Genomic DNA, 21,203 nt, shown 5'->3' with positions numbered 1-21,203 from the left:
CCTCGTTCGCATAGCATACCAAACCAAAACCAAACAAACCACATTAAGGCTCAAGCAGAAGGGTTCAGCTTATCAAAGTGAAGCATGTTGTCATGAAGCATTCTCTTACCTGTCAAATATACTGCCACATATATTTTAAGAATTGCATTGTTTATGATCCCGATATAGTCTATGTACAATTTAGTATATTAAATATATTTTTATATTTGTTACCTCAGATTAATTCGGTTATTCATATACCTCCTTCCATAATAATAATAAAAAAAGGTTCCAATGCAAGATGGTCTATTCTATGTACGATTCAGTATATTAAAAATATTTTTATATTTCCCTTTGTCACTTAGTCCTAAACCTTCCTCATTAGTTACTTTGGATTCATTCAGTTATTCATATGCCTCCTTCCATAATAAAAAAAGGTTCAAATGCAAGCTGGTCTTCTGACAGGGTTTCATATCAAATCAAATTTCTTTATTACAGTCACAGACCAGAGCTTACAAATAAAAGTACATTAAAGATGCATTAAATGCATTAAGAATACATTAAAATGAAATGAAACAAAACATAAAAATATATTTACAGATTGGTGGAATCATCAATGGGCAGTCAAAGTCTGCCTAATTTTACAAACAGTATAACAAAATTTAGCTACGTTCAAGGAGACTAAATCATTCTGATCAGATAGCAACAGCTGCACATAGAAAACATCAGAATTTCCTGGATATTTTACCAGATGAGGAGTTATTAAATGGGTCTGTGAGTCCTGATAGAAAATACAGTATAGCAGAACATGTGCTATAGTTTCAATAGCCCCTTGTCTACAGGGGCAGTCTCAGCTCATATGGGACTTTTTTCTATGGGCCCTCCAAAACTACTGTAGGAAGAGCTTACAGCATGCTAGAGTAATCTGGAGAGAGTTATGTAATTTAGGTATCTTGCTGGCTTATAAAGAAAGGCTCGACTGCTCAAAAAAACATTCTTAAGTTAAGTAGAGCAGACTGGTCCTGCTCGACTGTTTCATATCATTTACTTCAGATTAATTCATGAGGTTTAAACACCACATTGTATGCTAAATACTAGTACATTGCCTTTTCAAAACATTTTATAAAAGTGACCCTGTATGATAACATTTATTAAGGCAAGATATTTACATACAGCTTCCAAATGAACAAGACTGCATCTTCAAAGGAAAAAAAACCCAAATTTTGCATTCTTCCTTAAGTACAGCAGCAACACATTGTAAACCACAGTGCTGGGTTCACAATCTATAAACAATCTACAAACGTTAGGGAAAGGTATGAACCCAGCTTAGCTTTTAACCCTAATAGATAAAAACATTAAAGATTTTAAAAAATGAGCATTTTGAACATTGACATAGTGGCCTGTATAATTTACAGAGTGCTTTCAGAGTGTAAATCAGAATTACTCAAATCTGATAGGTTCACTTCACAACTAATCCTAGCAGCACCTGACTCTTAGGAGAAGTCATTCTATTTTTCTGGGATATCTGCACAAATGTTTATAATTTAGAACATATTTAGAAGCATTTTTCAGAAGCTTCCATGTGGAGATCATGCATAATGAATGAATGAAATGCCTTGAGTTAGGGGAATAAGCAAGATTTATTTCTTAAATCTTCAACCTCTGGCTTCTTGAATTTCCTTTTTATGGCACTTGAACCTATCTAATTACATCTACCAAAAATCAGTAGCTGTTTCCTACTATTCCAAGGTGGAAATTGAATAGAAACTGTAATGTAAATCCTAAAAGTTGCTTAGCATGGCTTAAAAAACCCAAAGCCCAAGCACAAACATAACATTCTAGCCTCACCTGTGTGCATGGCACAATCCAGGATGTTTTGCATTACAGGACTGCCCCGTTTTTTCCAATAGGTTGTCTATTCCTGTTTTAGGATGTAACGTGAACTGTTTTTCAGCGTGTTCTCTGAAAAGTTGGTTTCAATATTTAAAGTTAATATTGTCTTTCCATAATTGAGGGAGTGCAATCTAGCTTGACAAAAATCCTAATATTAATATATGCAGTTCAAACATATTCTTCCAAATATGGGGAAATTATGGAAAACTGCTTCTTAAAAATCCTGAAAATCCTAAATTATGCTTTTTAAAATTCATAGTAACCCTTATTTTTCAATGAGTTTGAATTTTAAAAATCATTTGACAGTCTGAATGGCACAATACTGAAAGCATAAGAATTTTATAAAATGTCCATAATCCTTGTTTTTATGCTCCTACTGTAATCTAGTTTTCACTCTTAATAAAAGTTTTATATAGATACGCTGTATCCCAAGAAACCCACCTAACAAGCATTTAAATCTAGAATGCTAGCTTTCCAGTACATATTACACTGTACACCAAACTGTCCTTCTACGAAAAGAACACACGTAGCTCATGAATCAAAATATCTCTCGATGTAGTCTCCCTGCACATCACTACCACAAAGGATTCAAGGATATTTCTGCACAGATAAGGAAGAGAAAGTTACAAGAGGGATAAAAGAAAGATAAATTCCTGCTGCACAAATCCACTCTTGTAACAGTGGATGTAAGTGCACTGTATTATATGTATTATATATATTGTATGAGTTTATGTACTGTATGAATTTATAAATACATGAACCTTAATATGACACAATGAAGCAGCAAAAATGGATAAATTTATAGAGCTAAATTTTACAAAGTTTTTATTAGGAGTTACTTCTCCTACAAAAACTCTTAACAGTTTAAATTGTTTTTTTAAAAAAACTGATTTAATTCTTCAAAGACAAATTAGCACTAACACCTCTGAAAAATACAAATATCCACAGAATTCACTTTCCTTTGAATATCAAAATTCAGACAATCAGGGATGAATAAATATGCTACAATGGATTTTTTTCCTTTTCTATTCATCTTCCTTCACTGATAGCTGCATAAAATCCATAGAAAATAACTTGATGATTAAGAAAAATAATTTTGTATTGTATTACCATATAAATAGCATAATTACAAAATTCATTCAAATTAAATGTTAAAAAAGTGTAAAAAATATTACATGCAAGTTTAAATCACTAAGACATCTTAAGAAATTGAAGAAATTGTCTGTACTAAGAAGACAATTTAGCTTCTTTATCTGGAAGGGGATATTCTTCCACTTCACCATTAAACATCAGCTCTGCAAGAAAAGGCAAAATATCACAGAATATCAAAATATAATGAAAAATATATTTGCAATACCTCATATTGCACTGCCAAAAGGGAGGCCCATAAAGGTAATTCCCCCCTATCTCTTTCCATCAGGAAACACAGACTTCTGAAAATGCTACAGCTGGGGAATAAGTTGCTTCCCTGGGGGAAGCAGGAAAGAAACCCTTTCCAGAAGGACTCCCAATTTGGATATGCCGACTCTTTCAGATTACTGCAGATATAAAACTCTCTTCTGCAAGCTGACAAAGATGTCACTTGGCATTCTAAGGTTCTTAAAATTATTAGCACATTACTCTCAATATATTTGCCAGTATAAATGGAATAACATTTGTTAAATACATTTATAGGAGTAGTCAAACTGAGATAGAATTGAATTCTTCTTATTTCTGGACAATCTTCATCTTAATTTAATTTCTCTAGTCATTCTGGAATACTATTGTCTCTTCAAATATATTCCCATATTCCCTTCTAACACTTCTGTTATCTGCTGTTTCTTTCCTTGTGACCAACTATTGAAATTACTGCCAAATCTTCTCCTCCCTTTCCCCTAGCAGCTCCCTTGATCTAAACTTGTTTAGGAAAGAATGAGCAATTTACCACTGAGATAATCTATCAAGGAGATGCCCATATTCTAATGGATCACAATCTATCTTCTCTGGTCTATACCTTCACTGTGATCCAACTGGGGCCGATATGACAAGAAGAACCAGGAGATCCCAACAAGAAGAGCTATCACGAGATTAATCACAATCCAAGGCTGAAGAATCTCTTTTTCTTCATCTGAAATCCTGGGTGGGGATGGGGAGTGGGAGAGAGGAGAATCATATGTATTTATTAGATACGAAAGCTTCAGTTATATCTGTGTCATCATATATAATGTAGTAAAGATACCCTTATTGTTCAATACAATCTTTACAAAAGCAACTGTCTTTTAGAAAGAAAAAAAGCCCATAATTCTTACCAAAGGCTACCATTTTCTAAAGGTGGGGTGTACAAGTTGATTCTGTCACTTGTCATTTGTTGGCTCAGAGACAAGACAAGAGCAGCAAAATACACTGAAAGAAATGAAGCCAATAATGTTTATTATTGAGATATTCCAGATGTTTGGAATACAGTTAACAACACATTAACAACTCTGATCCTTACGTTTCTTCCATGAACCTGATTCACCAGAGTAGTAATAGCTAATTATGTGTTATTAATTTGCATCAATTTCCTTCAAATTTATTACATTTCCAGCATAGCAAAGACGTTGGCCAACTTTCTTTAAATATTCAGGGGGGTGGAAAAGTAAGTCTCCAAAAGAAAGTTTTGCTGAAATAACCAAGTTTTTCAAAACTGTGAAACTGATTACACTACTGTCACCACCTCACAAATTCTTTGTTCACTGCCTAGATTTTCCTTTTCAGCCATTCCAAAAAAGCAAAACATTTTGATAGTATTCAAATTTGCTCTTTTCTGTCCTATGTCAGAAAATATGCTTGCTGTTGTTTAACCTATTCAGATCAGAGATACAGAAGAGAACGGTGAGATACAAATTTGCAGAATAAGCTTACTACAGTTATCAAATTATTCTTTGATAAATATCTGTATAACCAGCTTAGAACTTCCTAGCATTACTTTTATTTAACAAAGTGTTGTGGTAGTCTTTGTGGAAATGGTTGCCTTTTAGAACACACAATAAGAACAGTTATGTAAAAACAAAGAACAAAGGTCCTTCTTAAGGTCAGGAATGAAAATATAATTAAGACACAAACTTGAGTAATTTGCTAATGCTTAATGGTCAGCTAATGCTGCTTACTCACTGAAAGAGGCAATTGCTGCTGGGTCCAATGTAAGAAAACTGCGTACTGCCACTGTTGCTTTAGCCAAATCGATTCTGAACAAGGGGTATGAAATGGACTTAATTAAAAGTAGTCACTGAATGGTCTGATTTGTTCTGTTCTGATATATCTCATAAGAAATTATCCACTGATATTAAGGAAATGTCATCTAAAACTTTGATCTAGAGGGCTGTTATGCCAGTAAAGAAGTGGATGATTATTTCATCAGACTAATTAATCTGTGTTGGTATCATGGGTTAAGCTAGATGTCACTCCAGTTCAGAAATGTTGATTATTCTTTTATTATGTAATAAGGTATTTCAAAAATAGGAAGCATAAGGAAATAACAGAATGCAATGCAAATCTTTCTGGTTTGGGAATAGTTTTCATACTTAACATCTTAAACATCATCAGAAAAACATCTGATGGGCCAACTTATACTGCACTGTTGCAATTATAAAGATCAAGAGTTTAAGCTTTTAATCATTTATTTTCAATTAATAGGATAACTCTTTAAATATATTCCCATAGTCCCTTCCAACACTGTTATCTGCTGTTTCTGTCCTTGTGACCAGAAGGAATCATAGGCATTGTCACCAAGACAGAGGAATGCACAAATGCTTGTACCTGTCAAAAGCTGAAACGGTACTAATTGTAAGTAGAAAGTAAAGGAGACATTGAGCAGGATAAGCCAAAGTCTTGTACTGCTGTAGCAAGTTTGAAAGAGTTGAAAACTGATTTCCTGCCAGAATATAAATCACTATGATGTTCCACACAGCATAGCCAGCAAGAAAGCCATGAGTAAAAAGTCCAATCACCCTAAATAAAAGAAAACATAGTAGTAAAAATTTAAGCTTGTATAAATCTTACAGAGTTAAATGTTCAGAATGTCAGATTTACAAGAACCTTTATGACCACCATCTCAAATTCAGATTCTAGTGAATCAGAAACTCAGAATTCACTAAATTCTAGCCTCTGAATTTGCCTTGTCAGTAGTATTCAACTATCCAATAGGGACTTTTGTATTCAAGTTTCAAGTATTTCTATACAGTAGTCACAGAGGGGAATGGTTCAAAACCAAATGCTTTCAGTTAATAAGCTCTATTCAAATATGTTTTGCAGGTAGTAAATAACAATGATAAAGAAATAAGTACAAGTGGAGGCCAATTGTCATTTCACACTACCGTCATTCTCTGAAGGAATTACCAGCATATTAATTCTTTTGGAAGACTATTTGGTATGAGTGAACTCATTGTGCAGAATATTACAGTGGTATGCATGCATCATACGGTAGATCTTTCAGACTAACACTCTAAGATGGACAAATGAGAGGAATTAAGATGCAGTGGAAGCGTCCTTTTAATGGTGGGACTCTGACCTGTTAATATATCCTGAAATAGAACTTCTTGTAAACAGTCTTGAATTTATTAGATACAAAGCTGTTCCAGCTCACTAAAGGCTGCATCTATACTAGCCAGGACTCAGCACACACATTCGCAATAGTAGTTTGAAACACAGTGACTATATAGGCATAAGAGGCTTGGCCACGAAGGGCTGGGTTCCAAACTTCACTTGCATCTCTGCACTTTAAACCTTAGAACAGAACTCATATTACCAAGCCAACACTATAAAGTTGAACTAAAGACTGTCTGCAGCATCTTAGCTTGGGCTATAATGATACCAAGAACCTACAGGGGAACATATTTTCTCCACCCAGCTCTAAAACAAGGTCAATTGATTGCTAAGCAGATGGTCACCTGAGTTATGAAGTGAAATCTTAGGGATTTTGTTAAACAATTGCATCTTATGAACCATGACAACATTTCAAGTGTGCTGGCTTGATGACCTGCCTTGCAAGACAGGGACAAAGAGACAGTGGAGAGGAAGAGAGTCTAATTCCAAAGTCAGGAGTAGGCATCACTGGACATTTTATTCATTTTAATCACTTGTTCATTTTCAATTATGTCTATAGTGAGAATAATTTCATACCTAAAACCACGGTGAACTGAAAGTGCCACATCCTTAGTGGTCCAGGAAGCCTTTATATCCATAAACATTTCAACATTTTCAGTAGTTTTAATCAAATCCTTGCGGTCTGCTGCCTGAAAGCGCCCTTAGGAAAGAAAATAAAACACAAGCACTTATAAAAGTACTGTTATTGCTTCTTATTACTTGTTCATAACAGCATCAGGAGAGTTTTTTGGTGAGAGACTAAACTGAGACTACATATATTTACACACTTTTCTATACAAACCCATTGCTGCTCTTACTGTATATCAGGGATGTCATCTGAAAGCAAACCCCACTGACTTCAGTGAAACATGAATATTTACAAGATGACTATTTGGTGGTACTTAATTTGCTGCAATCATCAGAAGCCTTTTTTCAGCCTAATAGCCAAACTCTTAACACTTTTGTTCAATTAACCTCAGCCAGCATTAAAAAAGAAAAAAAACGAAGTATCATCTAAGTGAAATATTAAGATGACTAAATCAACTTTTGAGACAAATAGAAGTTTAGACACCTTTCCCCCACCTGAGAAAGTTAGGATTGCTAATTGCTCTTTGGTTAAGATACAAAAGACTATCAAGAAATGTTACAAAGCTTTTAATTAGCTGCTCTAAATGACTGTATTCTTCAAATCTTTTTACAACTTCATGATGAGACTATGCAGAAACATTATAATGCATTAGTCACAGAAGGATATGCCCCAAGAATTCTACAAATTTCTACAAAAGAAAATGAAAAATGGATGCACAATGGCAAATCCTCTAAATCAGATTTTCAAACTTTCTTTCAAGAATCACTTTTACAGTGGGTCCCTGTACATCTCTGAATTAAAGGGGATGCTGAGGGTTGTCTGATGGTGCAGATAGTTCATGTAAGCTTTATGTGAGTTTCAAAATGGTCGTACTTAACTAAGGATGTGACCTGGCTTGCAACTTTTGAAATATAATACAACTTAAGGGCTATTTAAAGAGATTCATGCAGCCCTCCTCCCCTCCGTCCCTCAATATAATGTTCTGGAAATTACTAAACATCTGATTATTCTCTCAGGCCTTGGTTTTGCTTAGTTTTATTCTTCTGGTTGGCCATGCTCTCCTTCATATGTATTGTTTCTTTTATTGTAAGCCGCCCAGAGTCACTAAGTGGCCTTGAAATTGATTAAATAATAAATAGGCATAGGCTAGATGCAGAAAGTAATTCCTACAAGGTGCAAGATCAGTTAAGCACATGTCCTTGTCATCATCATCTTCTATTTCTTGAAATAAACTGACATTTGTTGTTATAAAACAAATTACTTACGATTTTTTTCAACAAACACTTTGCTAATAGGTTGGCTAATCCCAGTTGGAGCAGAAAACACAGGATGCTGTTCTGTGCCTTTTAGCTGCTCATCCTCAATTATATCTTCATCCTCCACAACCAATTCACTGGAACCCTCTGCAGGCCGGGTTTTCCTAACATTATAGCAGCAAAGAGAACGGACAGTCATTCTCTTCTTCAAAACTAGTGACTAAGGGTATACCTGCATCATACATTCGCTAGGATTGTGTAGCAATCTGCATTCAAAGAGAAAAAGGTGGAGTATGTGGAGATATGTACATCACATCTTTCAGCACCTGCTGATCAAGTACATCTTTTCCCCTTCCAATCCAGAGCTATTGTGTTTCTTATAGGATAAGCAGTACTCCGCTGCAGTGAACTAGAAGCTGATCATGCTCCCTCATCAGAAACTTATGGGAATCAATGTAGACATGTTATGCAACATTAAGTACGACAAATGTTGTATTTCACCCTGTCATTGTGGAAGGGAGGGGAGGGGAGGGAAGGGAGGGAGAGAAGAAAGTTTGTTTCTGGCTGAAGAGAGATATGGCATAGTGGCCTAGGGCTTGGTTACTTGAGGGACTGCCTGTCTTAGCATCTGCCTGGCCAATTTCAACTTGCAGGGTTGGTGTGCTCCGGGTTCCTTTGATTAAACATCATCATCTATTGGGACCCTAGAAGCATGCCTTTTCTGGAGCAGCGCCTGCCCTCTGGAAGGAAGTCCTCCCCGAGATTCGGATGGTCCCCACTCTGCTGTTTAAAAGAGCCGTGAAGGCAAGGGAGAGTGAGACCCCTTGCTTCCTCATGATTGCCATCTTTTATATATTTTATATATTTTATAGTAATTTCTTTGATGTGAGCTGCCCAGGGTCATTGAGAGTCAAGCTGCATACAAATTTAATAAATAACAATATCAATTATTATTATTTCCAAATTTTCTGGAGTACTGTTGAGATGGAAGTTCTTTCTTTAAAGTGATGTGAATAAACAAATCCAACAGGCTTCCTGCAATCTTGAACATACTTGGATATACATTCCATTGAAATGTGCGTTGTTGGCTATAAATGACAAATTGACATGAGTCTTCATCATAAACTGTTCAAATTTTGTTCCAAGAGTTAAAATGGTAGAAACATGTTTCAACAAAGTATATACCCTACTACTTTACAGGCATCACAGAATGGTTTGTGAATGTGCAGAGTAATGACGACTATCTATTGGGGGACATTAGCATACACAGAATTGCAAGGCATTTAATCTAGGAGGCTAGTAGAAACCAAATCATATATGGACAAGTCCCTCATCTCTGAATGAGGACATAGTTTCTCAATAGGATAATTTTTTTCTTGAAATATGTTCTGTGCAACAACATTATTTTAAGACAGACAGGTAAGCATGACACTAAAAAGGAGTGTCTTTACCTGCAGTACAATGAGATATATGTGCACAAAATTATCTTAAATGAGTTTCTTGGCTTGGAACTATTTATTTCTACCCTGAAAAGAGTTAAGCATTTACTAAATCCTTTGGGCAGGCATACATGGGGAAGGATAGCATAGCAATTAAGAAACTAAGTTGTGAATAAAGAAAAATTCAAATCTAGTCTCAGCTATACATTCATTTCATAAGCTTAAGTAAAATACTTTCTTAAGCCTCAGTTCTCGTTTGCAATGTGAGTGTATCAGTCTAATGTTAAAGGACTGTGTAAGAAAAATTGGGATAAAACACGTGAAGAACTTGAACATTTTGAAATTACACACACAAATATAGATAACTGAGATAAAAGATTATCATCAGCTCACTGTCAAATAACATAAATTTGAAGTTCAGAACAAATACAGAAGTCAAAATGGAAAGTCTCACTTTACTCTTTTCCACTGTTTACGAGTTACTGTTTCTTCTGCTGGTGAAGGATCCATATCATTTCCATTCTGTTCAGTAAATGATGTTTCAGATTCTGAAAATTTTAAATTGAAAACCAGGGAATTTGTGCTGCATAACAAATGATGTGTAACCATAGTTCTAGATGAGATGGGTAAGAGAGCACTTCCTTTGACAATAAGGTGGCGTACATGGAGCTCCTGCCTTTTTTCTTCATAAGACTAACTCTGTGAGGAAGAGATACATGTAGAGTTGTTAGATGAAAGGCAAGAAATAAATATACTAAATAATATGTGACTGGAATTCCAGAAATCACATAGAAAAAATATTCAGTATATTTATTTCCTACCTTTCAGTTAAGGTGCTCTACATGCATCTCCTCCTCACAAAGTTTTTCTTGTGAGTAAATCAGGCAGGAACTCCACATTTATTACCTAGAGCTCCAGAATGAAAGGTGAGATATAAATCTAATAAATAACTCTGTAAGGTAGATTGTGCTGAGAGATAATGATTTACACAAAGATGTGTACAAAACGATATGTTTTATGAGTGAATTGGGATTGGAGCGCGTATCTTCCTGGTCATATTTCAACTGGAAAAACACAATGATATTCTTTCTTATTTTAAAATTAATTTAAAAATTAATTCCAAAACATTGCAGCTGATGTGCATTTCATAATACAAATCATAAAACATTTCTGCTATGAACCTGTATCTTTATTTTCATTAGACAGTTTATCATAAGACTGTAAATATTGTCAAGAATGACCAAGCAACTAAAAATGCACTATCACAATTTTTTGTTTTTTTTTACTGTGAGATACTGTAAGGCACCATGAGAAACTGTGAAATATTGTGAATACTTCGATAATCAAGTCATGCAAAAAACAGTAAGGGAGCAATATAGTTGTGACTATTTTGCTGGTTGCCTTTCCTCTTAGTTTTAACATTCTACAGAAACTAATGTATTTGCAATCAGAAAATAATCTGTTTCATATACACAGTAACAACACTGGTTACGTAAGCACGGGCACCTGCTCTTCTTCTAACAGTCAGAACAGAAGTTCAGCTTTAAGCCAAGTGAGGATGAGACACTGACTTGTCCCAAACTATATTATGGCTGAGCAGAGAACTGAATGTCACATCAAATCTGTTCCTCTAGTCACTGCACTTTAGTGAAATGGAGATGATCAGTTACAGGCTGGTTTGTATCTCCTATGATTCTGTAAGGTGATCTACAGGACAATGGCTTCTCAACTGCTGCAAGCAGTCCTAGATGAAACAAATTATTTTGACTCTGGTTTCAAAGCAAGCTATAGGGTTAAGGCTGCCTTGGTAGGCAGAATGGATGGCCTTCGGTTGAGGAACAGAAGGAGTGTGACTTCTTTGGTTTTTCTTGACTTCTCACATTTCAGTACCATCAGCCATGGTCTCCTTCTAAATTGCTTTAAAGGCACTGTTTGCAGAAACATTTTTATATGGTTCCATTGCTATCTCTCTGGCATAGACTTAAAATAGTGTTGCTTGGACACAGTTGCTCCATGAAGCTGGAATTTATGGGGTCCCTTGGGTTCCATACTGTCTCCAGTGTTTTCAGTGTCTACACAAAACAACTCAAAGAGATCGTTAGGCATTTTAGAGCTGGTTGCTATCAGTATGCTGAATATTCTTTGCAACATATCCAGGTAAGGGTGTGACACACCTGAGTCATTGCCTGCAGTTCATAAAGGGTTGCATATGGGATAATAAATTGAAACTGGGTAACTGGAGTTGCTCACTATGAATGGGTCACACTTCCAGGAGAGGGTCTCTTGTCTGGGAGTGCTTCTGGAGCTAGAACGTATTTTATCAGCTTTCGTTGATACTTTCAACTTTAATTTTACTTAAAGAAAAATGACCTAAGAAGAGTACTGCAGATACTGATAACCTTTAGCCTTAACTATGGGCAAGCTCAGGAAACTTCAGTTAATACAGAACTCAACCAGGAAAAACTCAGATCATATAATATCAATGCTGAAGGTTTATATTGGCTGCCATTTCATTTCCAGATGTGATACAAAGTGCTGGTTATTACTTTTCAAGCCTTCTATGATTTCTAACCTTCTAAATCCAAAATCATCTCTTTGAACAGACCACATTTTAATATTCTTAGTTTGAAATTTCATTCCTTTATTATAAACCATTTTAAACATTTAAAATTGGCAGTATATGCAGCCTAATAAATAACACTAATGCACTGCATTAGCTTGCATTCACAGCTGGAATTGTTTTCCAAAATTCTCTACATACCTGGAGGTACCTTCTTTTTTCTACGCTTCTTCTGAGGTGGAACATCCTGTACTTCAGAGGTCAGAGGCTCATAGCTTTCAGATGGCTGGTGCACAGCAACTTGACCAACGCCATCTAAAATGGATTATGTGCCATCAAGTCCATGTCGACTGTTAGTAACCACATAGACCAGTGTTGTCCAAACCTGGCCACTTTAAGATGAGTGGACTTCAACTCCCAGAATTCCCCAGCCAGCATGGCTGGCTGGGGAATTCTGGGAGTTGAAGTCCACTCATCTTAAAGTGGCCAAGTTTGGACAACACTGACATAGACAGACAGATGCCATCTAAAAAGCACTGTTGAAAGGTAGCTTTGGTGTATTACAAGAAGCTTCCATGACTTTGAAGATCTGCACAAAAAAGCTTTGATCCTAGTTAACTCTTGCTGAATTAAACAGTTTATGGGAACATTTTATATTTCACACAGTATTTATTAGCAGGTACAGACTGTATTTGAAGTTAGTGTTGTCAATTACAGATAGTCTTTGGGTTACGATGGCAATTGGGACTGGAACTGCTGTCACTAAGCGATGCAGTTGTAAAGGGTGACATCAAGTGACTGTGTCACTAAGTCATTAAGCAAGGACCATGCAGGTGGTTAAGTGAGGAACCTCATGTGACCATGACTTGCAACCTCCTGCTGGCTTCCCCACTGACTCTGCTTATGGGAAGCTGGTAGGGAACATCAGAAATCATGATCACATGACTGTGGCTCGCTGCAACATTGTAATTGCGATCCAGGTGCCAAGCACATGATTGCAATCACGTGACCGCGGGGATGCTGTGATGTTGTAAGTCCTTCTTGTTCAGTGCTGTCACAAGTTTGAACGGTCGCTGAATGAGTGGTTGTAACCTGAGGACCACCTGTAGAAGTCAATGCTGTTTACCCTCATTGATGCTTCTCAGTTGCCACTAAGTCTGCTTGCCTGCTAAGGATTCCTTCACCTAACACTTCCTTGGCATGCTCTCACAACCCTTTATCTCCACATTGTTGCACCCAACACCTAACTGTGCCAAACACTTCACTGATGTTTGTCCTTCCCCCTCCCCTGCCTCAGCCTGATTATTTTATTGTAAAAATATGGATTGTGTGTGTGAGTATGGGATCTATATATTAAGAGGAACTGATGTCCAAGGCATCTGAAGAAATCGCTGAAGTGATTAGAAAATAAGTGCATATAATTATGCTTTATATTACATTTGTTGGAAATGAAAGTGGTAATTCCTAGTTACTGCTAAGGTAATCTTCCAGTGCTATCTAGGAATTTGGGCAGTTAAAGTGCCCAGAAAAAACAAATTAGAAGGCAATTGTTTCTGCAAAGATGTCAATACAGTATATAATAATTTCTGAAATATCTTTTTCTATTTTTGGATTCATCAGGATTGTCACTAATAAACCTGGCAAGTTTCAAATTAAATTTTTTTTTAATGATAATATGATATTAAGCTCCTTCCAATTTCCACATCTACTTCAAAAAGCCAGCAAATTAGAAATTAAGTACTTCATAACCATGCAACAGAAGTTTAAAGACTCTGTTGCGCTCATATACCATTGGCGGTTGCTGCTGCTGCAAACTGTTGGGAGGGTACAATTTTCTGAAATTGAAAGCTAGGAATAAAGCTTATACAGAAAAAACCCTTGCTGTAGGGAAGATAGGAAGGAAGGGAGAAAACAGAAACGAAATACATTGCGATAGAGATAGGAGCGTGAATAGATATATACCTTAATGAATGGGAATGAGTGAGGATGGATGGATGGATGGATGGATGGATGGGTGTGTGTGTGTGTGTGTGTGTGTGAAACAGAGGGAGAGATGTGTGTTATTCTGGTACAAGCTTTTGGCTTTGACCCTACCCACTGCCTGCTCTGCTTCTGAGTGGAATGTAGCTTTTGGAAAGGTAAAACTCCTCCAGCCTTGACCTGGGATGCACCAGTAGATCCAAACAATATGAGGAGCCATTAGGATTTACCTTTTTATTACCTTTAGCTGCTTGTGTTTATATTATAAACTGTCTCAGGAAACGTGTAACCATGAAACGGTATTTGAAGATACATTCTTCCCTTCACATACTGTCTCTGGAGCTCGGGCTTTTGGCAAGTGATAATTATAATCCAAAACTAAGTAGCCAACAGTTATAATGCCATTCATAAATTGCACCCTTAAATCCTCTACACTCTCGTCATCTAAACTTGCCTGTATGGTTATTAACTAAATCATCCTCTTACCTAATGAGCTCTTCTTGGCTTTTTTCTTTTTGGGGCGACTGAGAGGAATTTCATCTGCAAAACCAAAACCCAAGAACTAGCTGGTCCCATAATAGTAAACATACATTAACATACAGATAATACTTTCAAGTACAGTATTCAAACTATTTCATGTGCATTATCTAGCTGTGTATTTACAGCAGTCCAATCATTTCAATGCTCATTCCCCAGTTTGGAGACATGATTTTGGAACTCTATGCCGTTCCTTTTCATTTCAACCATCTAAATATTTTAGAATCTTGGCCACCTCACTATCCTAAACTCCAGGTTATTTATGAATAAGTTAAAAGCATTGATTCCAATGCAGTTCCTTGGGGAATGCTACTAGTTACATTGCTCTTACTTTGTACTCTTACCTTGCTGCTTCCAAATTGTTCCTAATGCTACCACAAGAGACGCTGTGCAATCACTCCCTTTTTTCTCATATTAAAAAAAAAAAAAAAGCTGCAGTAGAAAAACACAAGTTACAAACTGGAGGCAATATTATGTGGATTCTGCATAAAATTCCATGACTGAAGCAGGTGATGACTAGTTAAATGCTTTGCCAGGAAGAATTTTCCCTAACCAATTGCCAGTCCATAAGAGGACCAGAGTTTATTGTAAGCCAACTTGAGAGCTGATCTGATCTTCTAAAAAGTATTCTATCCGTTATTCTTTGCTCTGTTCAATAGAAAAAAAGTGTTCTTAAAATGCAAATATTTTACTGTAACTACTATAATTTAGGTTGCAGCTTCCACTTACCTGGGAATATCACTAACATAATGAAGTTTATTTTTGAATAGCTATGCACAGGACTGTATTATTTCAACATTAGGGAATATTTTAACAAGAAATTCTTTATCTTCACTATGAATACCTGAAGACACAAATTAAAAACCTATACAACTTTTTACAGAATCTAATTCACTTTCCTCTATGACAACCATTATTCTTTTTCTAAAAACATATATTTAATTAAATATTCTAAAGAGAAAATTAGTAAACAGAAAAGAGAAAAGGGGGACAAAAAGTGGAGTATGGAGTACACAGATAGGGGGTTTACAAGTATCATACTATTTTTAATATTTCATTAATTGATCATAAATGGGTATTACATTGTTTTAAAAAACTATTTATTGCTGTAAAGCTCTAAAGAGAATATAAATACAGGAATAGTAGTCAGCATAGTATAGATAATACAATAATAAATAATAATAAATTACAATCAATTTTATCCATACGTCTAAAAGTCTTTTCTGATTTAAAAGATCCAATGAAGCTGTAATAATAAGGACAACCATTATTGTTTCTGAAAACCTATACCACTGTTAAATATGATTGGTTTTCATTGGCTAAGTTAAAAATATGATTTTATTTATTTATTTAAATGTATATAGTAGCCCACCTCACGTGATTCTGGGCAGTTCACAAGTTAAAACAGCAAACTAATTAATGAATGAATGGAAAAAGGTTTGGGGAAAATGAATAGTACTCACCTTGGTTTCCACTTCAGATTAATATTTTCCAAATCAAAGTGAAATGAAATTAGAAATATAACATGTTAATATTGAAATATATAATACATAATACTAAATTTGAAAAACATAATAAAATTCACCCACATAATAGCTATAGCTACAAAAAAAAGTTAAGGATTATAGTTTCCTTGAAATTTTTTAATCTGTCCATTCTATTTTTGCAGTAAATTGTAATTTTACCTTGGTACTGGAGGAAGAATCCGGGGTGGACGCTGCAATGTATATAAAAATATATAACTCAATATATATTTTTCAAAAACTTATTTTAGCACATACTCAGCAGTTGTATATAAGAATGTATACATTCTTGTATAAAGTGGGCCCTTAAACATTTATTGAAACAGATGCATAGATTTCTGAAGGTATTACTGGAGGAACATCAAAACTATTACTTTTACAATTCTGCTTCTAAACTTCTATTCTAGCAAAGTACATAAGATAATTCACAATAATCAAAATCAAGCAAGAAGCTTAAAAAGCATAAACATCAATTTTAGAGCAGTAGCATTATTCACAATAAAGGTGGTCTTCTAGAAAAGCCTGCCTAATCACAATAATTTTCTTTGCTCCACTGAAATGTGCAATGGAATTGAATCAATGTCCAACCAGGTACCTCACAAGATGCACACATTTTAAAAAGCAGTAAAAAATCCCATTTACTGTTAAATGAACTGTATCCTCCACACCTGAAAACAGTGAGACAATTCTGAAATCAGATCTTTCATGGTATAAACGAAACCCAAGAAAAAATGAAGCTAGAGACTCAGGCACAGTCTTTATCTTAATTTCTTTTAGAAAAACAAATGTATGACAATTCAAAACAGGACTCACCACTTGCTTCTTCCCCATATCCCTTAGTGAGACTACATGTGAAGTAAAACAACAAGGCCCTATACCTACAATGACTCCTGTTAATTCTGTACTAAAAATAAACATCCAATACCCAGGATTAGCTGGACATGAACTTTTGCCCCACCTAGTTTAGGGCTGGAGGTTGCACTTATTAAAGACCATTATTTTATTATGGATTGCCCTACAGAAGTAGATTCTCAGTGGCACCCGCTACTCAAACCTCTTGTGTCTCTCAAAAGTAAGGCTCTGTTATGCTAATCTTAGTTAGTTAGGGAATAAGTATGTAAAAATCGAGTTTAACTTTCCTATTTCAATTTCTTTTGGTAAAAAAAGAATGTTAATTCTGAAATGAAGTTTCATGGGGGGCGGTTTATACTGAAATGGAATTCTGTACTACACTGAACTTACAAATTTATAGATTTATAAATGATCTGTTGAATTATCTGATAGCATACGGCATTTGAAGCTAACGGGACTTACAATACTGTATGGCCCTTATCACTGCTACTCCATTACACCTCTGCTGCTTTCTTAGCAACTCTAGCTAAACAATAATTCCTAACAGGGAGAGAAATTAAGGCTTAAATTGTATACACATTAAAACTCCTTTGAGGCAATTTTCTTCAAGGTAAGCCAGAAAGGAGGAAGCACAAGGAGAACAAGCTCTACTACCAGTTTTAGTGTCCTCATCATCACTCTTCGGAACAGCAAGTGCAAGGAAGCCTTCTGAAGCAAGCCGCTTTCCCACTGGCTTCCAGTAAGATTTAGAAGAATCCTAAAAACTCAGGATTCCAAATTACTTGAGGAAATGTATCACACCCCAATTCTAAGATAATTCTCCAGCTTCTGGAGAATTGATGGAGGCTTTTTCCTTCCACAGCAGTGTTTCTCAACCTTGGGAACTTTAAGACGTGTGGACTTCAACTCCCAGAATTCCCCAGCCAGCCATGCTGGCTGGGGAATTCTGGGAGTTGAAGTCCACACATCTTAAAGTTCCCAAGGTTGAGAAAGGCTGTTCCACAGTGATAGTACACTGAAGGAAATTGCTGCAATGCCCGGTGTACCCTGTTCCTTCTGATTAAATAGGCACAGAATTGGATTGCCAGTGACCCAAAGGAAAAGCTCAAGATAGGGCAACTAAACAAACTGAAAGAGAACTGAGGACGCGTTAAGGTGTAGGCAAGTTTTTCCTGCCTGTCTTAACAAACCCGAAGCATTTTAAAAATACTGTAAAAGGGGCTATCGGGGGATTACTGAAGCATCACATATGAACCTTTACGGCCACGTGCGGATTATCCATCGTGGATTTCTTCGCCGAATAGTGAACGTTTCACAGCGAATCCTAAATGCGGAAAATAACCCCCAGTCGAGAACAACAACAAGCGGCCAGTTTTGCAAACGAAGCGTAAGGTAACATTTCCAAATAATACCAAAGAATTCACGATGCAGATACTGCCGTGCGTTTACTTCGGAAAGGAGCTAAACTGCGGCCGTTGTGAGCACAAACCACCCCCCCGTAACATTTTAAACGGGGGGAAAAGCCATGAAACTGCCAGTTTAAGAATCCACAAATCTGAGAGATGCTAAACTGACACTTTCCGCCAAGCCCGATTTTAACAGGGGTGCATCCTCGGGAACCACCACGCGAGCGCCCCGAGAACAGCCTAACCGCGCTAGGGAGGGGGCTCGGACGGCGAAGAGGTTCCCCTCCGTCCCTCACCGGGCGGACCCCTTCCATCCTGCTCCCGCAGCCCGAGCCGCCGAGGCAACCTCCTCACAGCAACCGAAATCGCGCTTGATCTCCCAGACACTCCTGCTGCAGACGCCCAGGGAAGAGGAGGGGAGGCGGCGGCGCCATTTCCGGGCGGGAAGGCTGAGCCCGGCTCCTCGCTCGCACCGCTGCGCCCTGCGAGCTTCCCGATGATCGTCAGAGCGGTGCGGTGGTGGAGGGGCTGCGGAGTAGGCCGGGTAGCTACTTGCGAGGAGAAGAAGCTGCTCTCCTTTCCCTGGGATTTATATATCGAACTGATGATCCCCGTCCTTACTTTGCATCTTGGGAGATCACCTGGCTTTGTGCAAAGTGCCCCCTCTGACAAAGTGAGGCTGTTACAGACCACAAGGTCTTGTCAGTATGCCCCTCGCGTGCCCTCCTCCTTCTGGCCTCTTTATGGAACAGTGAACACGGCTAGCCTTGTCTATAAATGCAGTAGTACAATAATCATATCGAACTCCAACCAGTTGGGACGTAATAAGCTTTTAAAAAAAAGTGTTGGGTTTACAGAGCCATGGATTTGCTGATGACTTATATTTAGTATGTCAACCACTTGAAGAGCATCATGTAGGCTTTTACAAGGGAACTACAAATACTTTGCTAGGTGAAATATTTGCAGGTTAGGGGTGTCCCCAAGGAAAGATCAATTTCACAGTAAATGGTTTTATTTACGGCCAGTTGGTCCGGCGTCACTCCTGGCAGAGCTTGTGCTGGACAAAGAATTTAGAAATGTTACATGTACGGTATCTGCATTCTTCTACACATGCCTACTAAAATGGAATGTTATCAGTTTTATATGGATTCTCTTTATAAGTCTTATTGCCTATGTTCCTTTCTCACCTTGACCTAATGGCTGCTTCTGCACCAGTTTGTTTTCAAAAGCAAAAGGCCATTGTTAAGCACTAAAACCTAAAGAATTTCACCTTCCGTGATGAATGCAGATATATTTCCATGTGAGTTCAGGACACCTCTAAATATGGAGACTGCAATTTTTTGTGCACCTGGGAATAAGTCTCACTGCATGTAGCGAAACTGCCTTTTAGATGTGGATAGAATTGCACTAAAAATTCTGAGATTGATCTAGAAATTATCCCAATTTAAGAGGCATCCGAAATGTTCTGTATTATGTTTTAAATCAGCCTCCCCCAATATAATACTACAGCTGTACCAAATTACCAATCCCCCCCATTTTATGGCTTTGCTGGCCAGGAATTGAGAAATTTGTAATGCAATAAAATGACAGGGTACTTGAGTTAGGACTATTTTACAACATCATATATGTTTATGAAAATAATTGATAACCTGGCTTTCAGAATGACAGTCCTTCCAAGGTGGCTAGCAAGCAATATAAACAGTTGTTTATGAAGATTCTCGGTCATCCAGGTGGAATTGTCTGGAGGTTGAGTCATGGCAACTGGACTCCTTTTCTTTTTGGTAGAGACATTTCACTACTTCTTCACTACAGACTGAAGAAGCTGCTTGGACAAGTAGCAAAACGTCTCTACCAAAAAGAAAAGAAGTCCAGTTGCCATGACTCAACTTCCAGACAATATAAACAGTTGTAATTAAAATAGCGTACAGCAAATTTTACTGAAAAGAAAAGTTCTAAGAAGCTTACAGACTGGGTGGAAGAGAGGGAGTACAACTGAGCAGACTTAAGTGCTTGTTTGCTTTTTATTTATTTTCCATTACTAGTATATTAGCAGGATTGACTTTTCTAGGCAGTTCACAAACCTACAGAAATAAAAGCAGTAAAACCATGAAACCACGTCATGACACTTATTATAAAACATATAAAATTTAAGATGGCAGGCAAAGAAGTAGATACTAATAATCCGCAAAGATTTGTTGAACAGCCATCTTTTAACAGCTTTCAAGATGATTAAACCTCCTGACTGATATTTTCTATGTCAGTTTTATTTATGCATTGCTTTTAGGTTTGGTGGCTTACTTAAAACTAACAAAAGCCCAAAAACAGAATGAAACAAATTACCAAAGCAATATTAACAGTCCATTAAACAGTTTATAAGAAATCAAATATGGCTAATACTTTAGTGTTTTGTCACTAAGGGTCACTAAATGTATTTGGAGAAATAAGAATGTTTAGTTTTGTTTAATATTGGTTTTTGCTGCCCTGCTTTGTTAAAGAAATATAGCTATGTTCTTGTTTAGTTTACTGACAACTGCTACATATCCTAAACTCTTATATCTTATGGTGTAATAAATCAAGTTTGAAACCC

At 36.7% G+C, this 21,203-nt stretch overlaps 1 protein-coding gene across 1 annotated transcript; it reads right to left on the bottom strand.

Moving 5' to 3' along the window:
• Positions 1–431: 431 nt before the first annotated feature.
• On the bottom strand, positions 432–19,256 carry TMEM237 (transmembrane protein 237). Its single transcript, XM_007429506.4, has 13 exons — positions 18,913–19,256; positions 16,521–16,552; positions 16,299–16,309; positions 14,785–14,838; positions 12,520–12,633; positions 10,213–10,306; positions 8,329–8,483; positions 7,012–7,135; positions 5,650–5,841; positions 5,005–5,078; positions 4,161–4,254; positions 3,866–3,987; positions 432–3,167 (listed from the first exon to the last, which is right to left on the bottom strand). Exons 1-13 carry the CDS (start codon positions 18,928–18,930, stop codon positions 3,100–3,102), a joined length of 1,152 nt encoding a protein of 383 aa, XP_007429568.1. The 5' UTR covers positions 18,931–19,256; the 3' UTR covers positions 432–3,099.
• Positions 19,257–21,203: the final 1,947 nt, after the last annotated feature.

The sequence above is a fragment of the Python bivittatus genome, unplaced genomic scaffold (assembly GCF_059951505.1).
Source record: "Python bivittatus isolate LINGU-HERP-01145 unplaced genomic scaffold, Pbiv_v1 ctg000200_np1212, whole genome shotgun sequence".
NCBI classification, from domain to species: domain Eukaryota; kingdom Metazoa; phylum Chordata; class Lepidosauria; order Squamata; family Pythonidae; genus Python; species Python bivittatus.
Note: the sequence above shows the minus strand (reverse complement) of the source record. Positions and strands in the feature narration are given on the sequence as shown.